The sequence below is a fragment of the Ambystoma mexicanum genome, chromosome 1p (assembly GCF_040938575.1).
Source record: "Ambystoma mexicanum isolate Mex_15411 chromosome 1p, UKY_AmexF1_1, whole genome shotgun sequence".
Classification (NCBI taxonomy): Eukaryota; Metazoa; Chordata; class Amphibia; order Caudata; family Ambystomatidae; genus Ambystoma; species Ambystoma mexicanum.
In genome coordinates, this window is record NC_090921.1 from 243,169,674 (window position 1) to 243,184,724 (window position 15,051).

The window sequence follows — 15,051 nt, forward strand, 5'->3', positions numbered from 1 at the left end:
TACCCACATTCTTTCTAAATGCCACTTCACTAGCAGAAAAGGCTCTGCACTCTCTAGATGTCAAAAGGGCATTGAAATATTATTTGGATCGCACAATCTTTTAGATTAAATAAGCAGCGGTTTGTAGCCTTTGGTCCATCCAATAAAGGAAGATCCACATCAAAACAAGGCATTTCAAGATGGCTTTCTACAATCTACTGAGAAGAAAAATGGGTTGGGAGGCACTCCGAAAAATAAGTAAAATTCACTATAGGTAAATGACCCAAATGGGTCTTGAGTAATGTGTATACTTTCAGTATATAATACTTCAGGTGCAGCAGGGAGAAACTCGAGGCCACTCGAAGTTCAAAAAACTAAAGCAGAAGACACACACCGACCGTTGCCAGTCGGTAGCCCTATGCTGCACTCCTAACGGTAACTAGTCGCAAGTGGTAATTCCACCTTGCAGATACCAGAGACTCCCTCCTGGGAGTATTAGTTCTACAAGGGTTGATCTCAACAACCTTCAAAATGATACATTTGACTTTGTCTAATGTTCAAATAGCGAACAGTGAATGAGGCACTGTCAATCTGTAAATCTACAGACCAGAGTAAATCATGCTGAGAGCAGACCGATATAAGACAGACCCAATTGTCATATCAACACATAATCAGATTTAATTTGCACCACACTGTTACATTAGATTAACTGAGCAGTTGCCTTCACTCTGCTCAGAAATTTCTTAAAGACACTCCTATTGAGTAATCGGTGCCAACGCGTTTCGGATTATTGGAAATCCATCTTCAGGGCAGGACGTGTTTTAGTTTCAACAAAATTCAGTTGGAATTCCTACAAAGTATAAGGATACACTAATTAGCTCTTTAAAGAGTTTAGAAGACTCGACGGGTAACTTCTTATAGATGGAGATATACTAACCTGCTTTTCTTGATAAGCAGAGGCGATTCATAATCACCTGTATGGTTAAAGTGACATAACATAGTTTGTAAAAGTTTGATGCTAGGCGCAAAATCATGTTCTAGAGTACTATTTATGTAATTTGTAATTACTCCCTCGGTCACAAGATCCAAATGTCTCACCGGGTGCAAAGGCAGTGTCCGGCTGTGATTCCGAATATGGGCAACTGGAGGCATGGAGAGAGAAGGGGTAATCTTAATTGCTACACACCCAAGCCAGGCGGCTATGTGAGTCTGACTGTAGTTAGAAGAGTTAACAGTTAATTCCAGAAGTAGTGCTGGTTAAATACAGAGACTATTAAATATCACAATTCTACAGTCGTGATCATAGACTGGCAGTAAATGCATCCAATTCATAGTCTCTTACGTGGAGAGAATCACCCTCGGTACGCCGGAGAGCAGCCCCTCACAAGGAAGTGCTGCACGGCTCTCCCAAGCAAAATAGGTTGCCATAGGAGCAGCGCACAAACGCCTCCCTGTGTGGGGCACTATCTTTGTGTGGGACACAGTGTCCCTGGTACGCTCCTAATTGACAAAGATCATGTCTAGATTTAATGTTCTGCTGTGGCACAGATGGAACGTGCACTGTCTAGTGGCGTGGTTAGTCCGTGGAAAGGCTGTCTGAGGCAGTCGGACAGATGTGTTGAATGAATTCACTGTCGTGCATGCGCACTACGGATTCTCTTGCTAGGGACGGCGTGCAGGCATGCGCTATGCCCTCTGTCTCCTGCAGTGTACACAGATCCCGGTTCTGAAGAAGGGAAGCACGCATGCACCAAAAAGCGTTCGGGCACGCGTGCCTAGGTAGGCAATATAATCACATAATGTTGTGAGGCAATTAAATTGCATGATAGTAAAATCCATTCCATTAGACTTATATAGGCCAACCTCATTCATTAATTGGGAAGCTGGGAGAGGGGCAATGTGGCAGCAAAGAGCTGCCTGGTGCCCCTGCCTCCCGCTAGATTACCAGTGAATAACAGACATCACAAGGGGGACAGAACTAAGGCATCCGCCCACATCCTATCCTACGTGACGGTCATTCTAATTATCGACAGCTATTTTGATTTAGTTAGGCTTGGCCAACCTCTACAATCTAATGCCCCTTGGTTTATGGGCCTCACAGTAGTCCATGTTACCTATTCAAATCTCACTGAAGATTCTGTTGGGCTCCCGGCTGAAGGGCCGTGCACAATCTCAAATCATTTATACAATTAGGTAGAAATCTGATTCTATCATCAGAAAACAGGTCAATTGTGTGGCAAAGTTATGAAACAAAAATCAAAGCTCCCGGTGCCAATCCAGTTCATATTCTGCATGATCACAGCCCAAATAAAACCAATAGGTTATTCACATAGGGGTCAAACGAAACTGCAAACAATGACAGGGGTATATTGAAAATCAATCTCACACAATCTTGTAATCAGAAGTAAGATGTATAAACAAACCTATTTGCAAGCATAACGCTGTTAAAATATTGTTTCTCAATCTGCTTGCGCTTACTGCATTGCCCATTTGCAGCAAAGCTGTGGCTGACCCCCTGTCTGAGCCACAACCACTTGAGAGCCATTGTACAACACGAGGCTGAAGCCATTCCAAGATGGCGGCACGTGCCATCTGAAGCCTCCCCTCCTTTGTGATTACTCTGCCGACCAGAGACGCCGGATGATTGGCTGCTCCACCCTACTTCTCCACCGATCAGGCATCGGGAGGCGCTAGCCGGCCCTTTCAGGAAAGGCCCTGAGGGCAAGGCCAACAACTGTCCAGAGACTGTCCTGAGCTGACCAGAGCCCAGGGCCACACCCCCGGCTTGTTTTGAGGCTGTGAGTAACTTATATTTGCCTTTGGCTTTACTACCTGCTCCCTTGCACCCTATCCTCTCAAACAGCTCTCCTCATTGCCTTTCTAGCACCTGCCTTGCGCTGCAGTCACTGCACTGGTCGCTAAGGTTGCCTAAACTTCCACAACACTGCGCCACCCCAGTCTGCCCTATGTTCTCCACACACTGATGGGCTTCCCTACTATGCTTACTATGCCCTCTCATCCTTTGCCAAAATTACATTGTTGTGTTCTCTGTTCATACATTTTGATCTTGTGTCCTATTGCATTTTAAGTTAGTGCCTTTTTGGCTCCTCATACTAATTTCGAATCTAGGTACTCATGAGCCATGCATCTAATTTGTCTCCCATTGCATTTGTGCCTTATGGTTGCTAACAGACCACTGTGATTGTGTTGCTCCTTATGGTCGCCTACAGACCACATTGATTGCTGTGTTCTCCTTCTGGTCGCCTACAGACCACATCGATTGTTGTGTTGCTCCTTATTGTCGCCTACAGACCACATTGATTGCTGTGTTGCTCCTTATGGTCGCCTACAGACCACATTGATTGCTGTGTTGCTCCTTATGGCTACCCGCTGACTACATTGAATCGATCTGTGCGGTGCCTCTGGTCGCTAACAGACCACACCTGCTACCCTGTGTACTAGCGACACCACCCACATGTATTTGTGCCTATCAACTCTCATCCACCTACAGTATACATACAGTAGACACTGGACTAGTCAACCCAACCCACATTCTAATCAAGACACATTCACCAGCTCATGTATGGTAACCACCACCCTCTCCTCGTGGCCCAGCACCATGACACCTGCAAATCCGTACTTGGATGATCCAGCACTCTGGATACGCCACTTTGCTACTAGACCAACACCTAACCAACCTTGCACCATCGCTATTAGAAACACTAGACTTAATTCTAGAACTAGACTACCTACTTATCCATGCTCTCACCACCCTAGCCTATTGAATAGAAACGCTGGATTGAATTCTAGAACCAGCCCACCTACCTCTCCTTACTCTCACCACCCTAGCATCTTATCCAGAAACTCTAGAGTAAGAGCCCGTAGCATGAAACACTCGCATATTGACCATAACCTTGGCAATTCCCATATTGACTCAGACAATCTAGCCCACAGCCTTCGGCATAGTCGACCGATGCCATCTGAAAAATCTCCAAAAAAAGACAAACTAATCAAAGCAGCCTTGGTGAATGCGAGGTCTCTTCTAGCCCATGCTCTCGACATCGCTGACTTTATAACTTATGAAAATCTTGATCTCCTCGCAGTCACAGAAACTTGGCTTAATGCTGCATCCGGCCCATCTCTGTCCCTCGCCATACCTAATGACTATGCTATCACTAGATCCGATTGAAATACCACTCAAACGAAGGGAGGTGGACTCGCCCTCATATTCAGAAATACCTTCGACATTAAAGTCATCCAAGACGCTCAAATCCCTTCTGCTGAATCCCTATCAATTAAACTACCTCTTTCACCCAGCCACACGGCAACCTTGCACCTTATTTACCATCCACCAGGACCCATTTCCTCCCTTATAGAGGATATTGCATCACTTATAACCATAAATACCAAACCTAATTCTCAAACCATCTTACTTGGGGACTTTAATCTTGCTTTCAACGACCCTAAGGACACTAACGCCCATGACCTTGCCAACACTTTATCTGAACTGGGTCATACGCACATTATACATGAACCCACTCATATCAAAGGCAGAAGACTAGACTGGCTCTCCCACCTCAACTGCTCTATTGACCTATCCAATGACCCTTGCATCTGGTCGGATCATCATAAATTAACCTTCGCTATCAAAGCCAACACACCCCTCCCGGTGCCTATCATCGCCCCTGCCACCTGCACGAGAAACAAAGATATTACTCCTGACAAACTCCTACCTATACTAATCCCTATTTTGAATAATATTGATTCAGATGCTGACCCCACAGTCTTGGTGGACACCTACAACCAGGCTATACTCAAAGCAACTCCATTGCCCCTCTAAAATTGCGGAAACCTAAACCACAGCGTCACCTTAACACCTGGTTCACGCCGCAGTTAAGAGAACTACGCAAAACTAAAAGAACCGCCAAGGCACATTGGAAAAAACACCCCACAGTATCCAATAAGACTGTAGCTAGAGGAGGCTAGGATTAGCTCAAAGAAGCCATACTTCTTGCTAAAAAAAGATACCTATAATAAAAAGATTACACAAGCGGAATCCAACACAAAAGAACTCTTAAGATTCTGAAAGAACTAGAATCCCCCATTGCCCCCATAGACAAATGCGTTACTGACACACTATGGTGTAGCAATATTCAGAAGGCCTTATTAGATAAAATAGCTCGCCTACAATCCAAAATCAACGCAAATAAATCCTTACTATTAGCTGACCCTGACTATAAACAACTACCGAACAAACCAACCTGTAAACCGTTCAGCTTTTCACCTCTCAACCTGGGAAGTAGAAAACATCAGGAAACTTAAACCCTCAAACTGCCAAGGTGATGTCTGCCCTGCCCCGATCATCAAAGTGGCCGCGCACGACCTGGCACCATTCATTACCAACCTCATCAATGCCTCCTTCAAATCTGGAATAGTACCTGACGACCTTAAAGACGCATGGGTCATGCCACTTCTCAAAAAACCTACTCTTGACCCAGCCAACCCGTCTAACTATAGGCCGATAGCGACTGTACCGTTCTTATTAAAAATATTGGACAGAGCAGCCTATTTACAAATACAGGCCTACTTGGAATCAAACAACCTCCTAGGACTTAGGCAATCAGGCTTCCGACCGAGACACGGTACAGAAACTGCACTAATAGACCTCACTACCCAGATCCAAACCCTGAAAGACAATGGCAAACTCGCACTCCTCTTACTGCTTGACCTGTCGGCAGCTTTCGACCTGGTCAACCACCAAACACTGTCACCATTTGAAATCTGCAGCACACTTTTCAGACGCAGCCACGGCTTGGATCAGTTCCTTCCTGGCGAACAGAACCATGAGGGTCTTCTCTCCAATGGATTCTGCCGAACCCTCACCAGTACCCTGTGGAGTCCCGCAAGGCTCTTGCGTGTCCCCAACACTTTATAATGTATTCACAAAACCCCTCTTCGATATCCTTGACTATCTGGGTGTCACGTATACCAATTACGCAGATGGCACCCAGATACTCATTCCTATCACAGGTGATTGCGAAACTGACAGCACCACCCTTACTGAAATCTACTCTGTAATATAAGCATGGATGGCACACCATCTCAATGACGAAAAAACCGAGTTGATCATCCTGGGCACTCATGCCAAACTCAAAAATCTTAATCCTTCATTCAAAGCCTTTACCATAGATGGCAATCTCATCCCTGTGTCAAATAACACTAAAACCCTTGGTATCTACATCGATGCCACCTTATCCTTCTCCAAACAAACTAATGCAGTAGCATCAGCCGCATACACCTGTAAGCTGATCACTGCATGTAGACCGTTCATCTCCGCACCCAATTGCATTACTCTTGCCCGAGCAATAGTCCTATCCAAAATAGACTACTGTAATGCTCTTTACTTGGGCACTAGTCACAAAAATATCAAGAAATTGCAAGTTGTCCAAAACAATGCCATTAGGGCTGCCCTCAACATTCCCAAAAAGGCACACATCTGAGACCAGACGTAAACTACGCTGGCTCCCTGTCGAGCATAGAATATCCCTTAAAACGCTGGCCCTTATACACAAAGCCAGGGCCAACCCTGTGCCAGCATACCTTACTAACCAACTTACACCCCACACCTCTTCAAGACCACTCAGAGCAGCACAAACTAACACTATTACCATACCGAGATTCAAACTTCATAACTCGGGTGGAGCTAGCTTCCCTCTACAAGCTTCCAAATTATGGAACACTATCCCTGCGCCCTTGCGAGCAGAATCCTCATTCAACCTGTTCAAACACAACACGAAGTGCTGGCTTCACAATCTGGATTTTACGACAGCCTAACCTCCTGAACCCAGCAAGTTAGACTGCTGCCGGCACACTCTGCAATTTAATGTATAGTTGTATGCACTAGAAATACTATGTTTGTACCTATCTGTAACTGTAACGTAACCATTGTTGACTGCTTTAAATTGTAACTGTAACCAGATCTAACTTACACGCCCATATGCCCCCGGGCCTGGCTGCGCTTTATAAATAAAATAAATACAAATAAAAACACTACTAAGAACACTTTGTAGGATCTACATGGAAGACATTAGATCTCCCTCTGGAGTAGTCTCTCTTGTACATCTCCCCCTCTTGGACCCACTTTCACTCGTTCTAGAATCGTACATTTCAGTTGGGCAATTAAATGTCTTGCTTCTAGAAAGTGCATTGCCACAGGTGATCTAAGGCTTTTGGTCCGAATGTTGGACTTATGCCCAGTCCAACGCAGTTTTGCCTTCCTTATAGTGATCCCCATGTAATAGCCACAGGGACACTTGAGAGCATAGACTACATTTGTTGAATCACAGGTGCAAGAATGTTTGTGTGATGGGTTTGCCTGTATGAGGGTGCGAGATTAGATTGCCTGGTATGATGATCCCTTGTATTTTGTTGGTGCCCCCTGTGTCGTAGACCGATCAGCTCTGACTAAACTGTTCCTTAAAACATTGCTATTTCTATAGGCAAAAATCGGAAGATGTGGAAGAGTGGCTGTGTTTGTGGGTCCATTTGCAGCATTGGCCAGTTTCTTTGGATAATGCTCCTGATTTTTTTTGCTCTCTGCGAGTATGTCGTGACATGCACCATAGAATCATCTTTCTGGGTGTTCTTAGGTGTGAGTAAGGTGTCCCTTTCGATAGGGACAAAGAGGCTAAGGTAGTAGATTGTACTGTTTCCTAGCAACCATCTGCAAGCTCCATTTAAGAGAAAATGTCATTGCCGGCTGGCGTTAGCCGGCCCCTACAATCGAAGGTTCTGTATACAAGACCCATGTCTGTGACTGTCCGTGGCTGCCGAAGCTGCACTAACAGCCAGCAGTAAACTTCCCCCTGATCTCCCCCCCCCCCCTTCAACGTGGACATTAACAACAAAACTGGACAGCTAAGCGACATGTGCCGCCTCTCGCGGATCCCTCCACATGAAGCGCACATCTTGAACCACACATGTACTGATCACTGCTAATGAAACACTATGGCATTTGTTGGGAAGTCATACCCTGTTAGCATGAAATCTACTGACGTTATACTGTCCAGACCTATCGCCTATAACAAAGTTCCCTCTCCTGCACTGTTCGCTAGCCAAACACGCAGTGTACTAAACGCTTTTCACATTGTGTGCTTTACATTGATTGCTTGTTGTATTCATTCATTGTCACTGATATTGCATGTACGGCTCTGAGGCACTTAGCTACTAACAATCCCTGCAATATGCCAACAGCACACTAAAAACCCCATTCGCTTGATGACGACACACTCAGAACATCTGTTTATCGTCAGACCACTACTTACAACTGTGATATTTATATCAGACTTGTTACCCCACTCACCCATATACTACACTGAGCCACGGCAAGATCAATGTCACAGGGAGCACCCGCGCCTCAGCATTACACAGCCATCCTACTGCTAGGTACGCATGCCCCCTAGCATTGCCACACTTGGGAACCCTACCCCACGGTAGCCTACTTATCACAGATGGACTTCCGACTAAAAGGGACCACTGCTCGCACACAACCACCAGGCCATGACCTTACCTAAAATCACTGTTATGTTAATCCTGTTTATGCACCTACCAGAAGGGAACACCATCCCACCCACCCGTTTCTTACCTTAACTGTCCCCTCACCCCCTGAGGCACATACCTTCTACCCACAAACCTACCTTCGATACAGCTGGCATACCATACTAAGATTGAACAACTCAAATGCAAAAGCAATCCTAGCCCATTGAGCTCCTCAGCCTACCAGTATAGTCTCCCCTCTCCACAGGGACCACTTTACCTTGCCCACTGACCTACAGAAACCAAAGACTAAGGTCTAGACTAATCACCCACCATCTAAAGTCCACTAAACAGCTTGAAGATTATTGTACTCACCCAAGACACAAAGCCTAACTCGAAGAGTACTAATTACACCTTACTATCGGCCTCCAAGACTAGTAACTTAGGCACCTCCCACCCCCCAACAACCAGCCCTAGCTCTCCAGGTAAATTACCCTGACCCATTAGCAGAAGTCACTGACTGACACTATCAAGCCCAGTCTAAACATCCCATCTCAGTCACTACACCTAATGACAGTATCTATCCGCATAGCCCAATTTACTCCTAAAAATACGCCACTAGCCAAAGCATCAGTCGCGAAACTCCCACTATTAAGGGCACACTTATGCTGGATCTGAACCCATTCCATAGCTATTGCTGACCTTTTAACAGGAAAGTTAGACTTCCTAGCGGTTACTGAAACATGGCTCCACACAGCAGTGGGACCAGCCCTCTCTAGCCATTCCTGAAAACTATACTAGATAGAACTGCCCTTAGTGATGAATGCTACCCCTCCTTCCTTAATACTTAGTATCAAAGAATTACCCTCTCATTCGTTCCCTTCAGGGGAACTCCTCCATCAAACTCGCACACTCCGCCAGCATCACACTAATCTACAGGCCACATGCCCCTTCAGACACCTTTTGAAGACTTTAGTCAACTCCTCGCCTGCATCACTAAGCCCAGCTTGCAAAACATTCTGATGGGAGATATATATACCTTGGTCTTATTGACCCCCCCCCCCCAATCGGATGCCAATGCCTCTGCATTAGCCAATTCGATCTCTGCACTAGGCTTTCTGCATTTTCAATAACCTGACGGACATCAAAGGTAGAAGCTTGCATTGGCTAGCAGATCTTAATTGCAATATCAAAGTCCTCCATCACACCACTACCTTGGAAAGACCTCTCATAGCCTTTACCATCCAGCAGAACCTCTGTAGACAATTCATCCAGCATTGTTCCTGCCAATAAACAGATGAAACATCACTGCTGAGGAACTACACCCAATCACATTTACATACACAACCAAGGCACAGACCCCTCAGCTGTGGTTGAGCTATGCAACCAAACATTACTAGCTGTCATCGATAGTTGCCCCTCGAAGCCAGCACAAACCCAAACCACTTCCACCTGAACTCATGTATACACCTAGCCTCAAAACTATGATTAACGCAAAAAGAAAATCTGAGACAACCTGGAAGAAAATCAGTATCGAAGAAAAAGCTTTAATGAGCTTCAAAAAAAATACAAACAAGATATCCTCCAAACAAAGTGATGCACAACAAGAACAGAATCTCCAAAGCCAATTCTGGCAGCTCCCTCAGACCTTTTAGTTTTTTAGATTACTCAGCTGTATTAAACTTGTCACTCACGCATACCTGTCTGCTCTCTCGGTCCTTTGAGCCCGCTCAGCTCTTGCTTGTGGGCTAGGGGTGGGGCAGACTCAATGACCTGCAAAAAGCAGCCCTTCATGTCAAGGGGATTCACTGCTCTGTTAGGCAAGCCACTATCGCTTCCAAGCACCTGCTTTGTTCGCCCTTCTCCCTGTGACTGACCCAAATGGCCCCGTCAGTTTCAGCACTTTAGAACCGTCCTTCTGTTTACATCCCAATTATGACAGTTGGGGATTGATCTGATATGGCATTTATAATGCGCCTATACACAAGTGTTTCAAGGCGCGACGACGCAAGGGAGGGGAAAACGGTGGAAGACGGACAACGATCCTACTAGGCCAGGTGTCATTCAGATCGCACAAGTGCGAGGGAATGGAAAAAAGGGAAGAGTGCCAGGGGGAAGGGAAAGTGCAGTACATGGGATAGAAGAATGAATACGCTAAATAAGACGGCCTGATGGTGGCAAGTGCAAAGTAAGAGCAGACATAAGTTCTGGGAGGGGGACTGTAGGGATACAGAACCAGTCCCTAAGTGCAGGGGGTTGCCAGGGAGACAGGGCAGGTGTGCAGAAGGCGGGACCTGGCCCCAAAAAACAGAAGGGGTGGCCAGGTAACCAGTGCAGAATCGGCAAGGGAATTTCAGCAGGGGAGAGAGGCAGAGAAAGCAGAAGCAAAGAGGAAGGTTTTGAGGTGTTTCCGGAACCGGAGATGGTTCTTAAGTTTCAGGGAGGCAGGAAGTCTGTTCCAGAGGGAGGCCCCTGCCGAAGAGAGATCGACCACCAACTCGTTGCTTGGAGAAACGGCCAGCCCTGAGGGAGTTGGAGGCAGATGAGTGAAGAGCCTGAGAAGGAAGGTATTTAAGAAGAGTTGAAGGGAATGCGGCCCCAGGCCCCACAAGGCCTTGTGGCTAATGCAGAGGCTTTTGAACTTAATCCTTGCAACCACTGGCAGCCAGTGCAGAGATTTCATTCCTGGAGATACGATCCCTGGGCTTGAGGCCAATGACAAGTCTCGCAGCCCTGTTTTGGATAAGTTGCAGAGGGCAGAGAGTAGAGGCAGATTTAGATGGAGGATGTTGCAGTAGTCCAGCTTAGATAGAACCATGGCTTTGGAGATGGTGAGCTTCTGGGGGAAGGAGAGGAAGAATACCTCTGAGGAGATGCAGCTGGTAGTGACTTAGAGACGTCGGAGATGTGAGGAGAGCAGGAGAGGAGTCGAAGATGACCCTGAGGTTTTTAGCCTTACAGATGGGAGCATGAAGAGGGCCAAGAGGCCGGCCAGAGAGCTGAAGGGAAGGAGGGGGAGGGTGTGCCGATGAGTAGAATCTGTCTTACTGGCATTAAGGTAGAGGTCATTTGCGACACACCACTCCTGGATAGACAGTCGGAGATGAGGAGGAGGCCGAGGGTAGTCTGAAAATGAGCTGGGTATCATCCACGTAGCACTGAAAATTGGGACAGAGCAGAGATGCGGTGGGCAAGGATTGCCAGGTATTGGCTGAACAACCAAGGAGAAAGGTTAGAACCCTGGGGGACACCACAGGTAGAGAAAAAGATATTGGAGAGGAAGGACCCAAGTTGTGCCTGGGAGGGTCGGTCGGAGAGGAAAGAAGTCAGCCATGCCAGAGCCTGTCCAGTGATACCCAGGTTGTCATGGAGACGGTTGAGCAGGATGGCGTGGTTGACTGTGTCAAAGGCAGAAGAGAGATTAAGCAAGGTAAGGACACAGTGTTGGAGTCCAGGTTGGAGAGGTCGTTTTCGGATGTTCAGGAGAGCAGTTTCCGTGTTTCCGGCAGCCCTGAAGCCAGACTGATAGTCATGGAGACAACCAACCGATTCGGTGTGGAGATTTAGATGGGAGATGGCCAGTTCCTCCAGGAGCTTGCCCAGGAAGGGAGTGATGGAGATAGGGCGATAGTTAGCCAGGCCGGAGGGTTCGGCAGAGGGTTTCTTAAGAGGGTGCACAAGGGAGTGCTTCAGGGGGGGATGGGAAGACTCCAGTGGCGAAGGAGTGATTGCTGAAATCAGCCAGGGCGGGAGCCAGGGTGTCGATGTGGTCCTTGATAGTTTTGGAGGAACAGGGGTGAACCTGTTTTGAGACTTGTCGAGAAACCTCATCTGCAGAGAAAAGGGGAAAGGGGGAAAGGGGGAGGTAGGGAGGGTGGCAGCAGAACAGCCAAAGGAAGAGCAGGGGCTGGAGGGAGGGAGTAGATGGGAGGAGAGTGAGGACAGGATGTCCTGAGTTTTGGAAATTTAAGTGAGAAGCCAGTGCCATGCAGAGGGCCTGGGAAGGGACAGGAGAGGTAGACTGCAGCATGATTGGCCAGTTCCTTGCAGATGAGTTCAGCCGAGTTGTTAGATGCCGCAGAGATCCAGGCTTGGATATGAGCTCTCTTCTTGGTGAGAGCGGAGAGCCGGTATTGCCGAGGCGGCAGGCCAGTTTGTCAGAGGATGAACATGAAGCATGCTATTTCCTCTCAGCCACCCTGCACTTGCGTTTTAGTGTGACTAGATCGGAGTCATACCAGGAGTTTCACTTGGCTTTGGGCTTCAGGCAGATTCTCATGACGGGGGCAAGGATATCGAGTATCAGATATAGCAGAGTGGAGCATGGAGAGGGCTGTGTCAGGGTGGGACAGCCAAAGGGGGGAGAAGGGGGTGAGAAGGTGGCGGAGATAGCCTCATCTGACACACGCTTTTTGGGTCGGATGACTGCGAAAGTGGGTGGCAGTGATGAAGGTGGCTTGACCTGTGGGGTAGGGAGGGTGAGGTGGGAGGATTGGTTCTCTTCTTTCACCCTCCATTGGAGTCTTTCTGATTGGTTTAACATGCTACTCAATCATGTTGCACTGCTGCGCTAAGTATTTAGGACTGGTAGCCGTTTTGATATTATGGAATATCCCACCCCTGCCTTGAGAGTATAGTTATGTGGCTTGCTTTGCTCAGTTAATTCTGTCAAATCTGGGGAACCTGCATCTCCCGCTGCGAGCTGTTTGCCACAAAGCATCTAACATGAACAGATGAACAGTCATTGACAATGCTGGGTTCTGGCATGTTTTTCCCTCACTTGGATGGAAGTGCCGAGTTTTAGTTGGTTGTCTTGTCTGTAGAAATGGGGATACATTGAGCCTGAGCTCCATGATGGCGACACGAAGCAAATTTATTCAGCTCACATTTGTCCTCATTCTTCAGTCCTAATCACCTATTGGGCCCAGGAAATTGATTTGATCACAAGCCTGAAAGTGAGACTTTTGGTTAAAAAGAGTAGTCCTAAATTATTGTAATAAACAGTTCATGTCAAATGGATTACAGTGTTGATTAAATAATGGAGTAGTTACACAGACAGTCCCAATTAATCTTAGTGCAATCCTAGAACACCCAAGGTACTCCTCACTGCATGCTTGGATTAATTATCCCATGATGTTCCTTGCCTCACGTAGAATTTGCTGATCTGATCTTTTTTCACATGTTCTGTTTTTCAGAGACCTCTGGGCACCTACCCTGATGAACATTTCACGGAGGAGGGACCCAAACGGTGCATCCGGGCATTCCAGGAACGTCTGTCTGAGATATCCAGAGAGATTAAGCACAGAAACGCATCCTTGCCCATCAAGTACAACTACCTGAACCCCAAAGTGATAGAGAACAGTGTGTCCATATAACTCCAGAAGCCAGCAAACACACCCTGCACTGCCCACACACCTCAGTAAAAGCATTCCTCATACCCTTAGATTCCAATAACATCCAGAAAGAACATCCACCCTGAACACCCAGTGTCTGATAACCGACCTAAAAGCACATCATAGTCTGATTTCAACAAGCAACCAGCAAGAATGTTCTGGAATCGATGTGACACAGCCAATGAGAGCATCAACCCTGAGGCAGTTCACGACTTTGCAGGCCATCAGCCGGAATCAACCTCTCGGAGAATGTTAAGGATTCCAGTGTGTGAACTTTGGCCGTCATTACGACCCTGGCGGAAAGCAACTGACCTGACCGCCATAGCGTAAATAGCGTTTCCGCCATTGCACGACAGAGTAAAGTGCGGCTAATTCGGACCCATCGGGCACGAGCACTACGCCTTGGCGGAAGTGCAAAGTCCGCGATGGCGGAAATGTCCCCAAAACGCCCCTCACCGCCGTCGTACGGCGACCTAGGTGCAATTCCGCCACCGGACATAGCGGTCACAATAATGAGCGGCAATCGGAAAATACGGTGACCGTAAATATACGGAAACGGAAGCAAAAACATGGTCCCGGAACGGGAAACAGCACGCCGTACACCTATAAAATCAGAATATTCACACAACCATTAAAAATACTACCCTGAGAGACATCCCAACCCGTCATCCACCCTAGTGAAACCAAAACAATGGGAAAAGTAGCGAAAAAAGCGTGCGACCGCAAGCGGCAGGTCCACTTCTCACGTGAGGAACTCACGGTGCTCACAGAGACCCTCCAGGAGAATGCTGGCGTCGTCTTCTCGACCCAAATGACCAGGACGGCACTTGCGAACAAGAAGGCCATATGGGCCCTGGTGGCACAGCGGGTAAGTGCGGTGGGGACCGCAACCCACAGCAATGCAGAAAGCGATGGGACGACTTGCGGATACGCGTACGGAGCATACTATCCGCCAACCGTAACATTGCCACAGCTACCGGGGGAGGATCGGAATCACCCATCAAGTTGACCCCCTGGGAAGAAATCTGTGCCTCCACCATTGGAATGGAGACCATAGAGGGAGTCGGAGGGATGGAGAAAGGAGTGCAGACATCCGAAGAATCAGGTAGGTGGGCCAAATAAAACTATGCTAAAACCACAATGT

At 47.3% G+C, this 15,051-nt stretch overlaps 1 protein-coding gene across 1 annotated transcript in view; it reads left to right on the top strand.

Annotated features, from left to right (window-relative positions):
- The window catches only part of LOC138568643 (hydroperoxide isomerase ALOXE3-like), a 185,342-nt gene extending 170,721 nt beyond the window's left edge, over positions 1 to 14,621 (top strand). Inside the window, exon 14 of the mRNA XM_069646448.1 lies at positions 13,710 to 14,621. Coding sequence (XP_069502549.1) covers positions 13,710 to 13,889 — 180 coding nt within the window. The 3' untranslated portion in view covers positions 13,890 to 14,621. The remainder of the gene's footprint in view (positions 1 to 13,709) is intronic.
- The last annotated feature ends 430 nt before the right edge of the window (positions 14,622 to 15,051 follow it).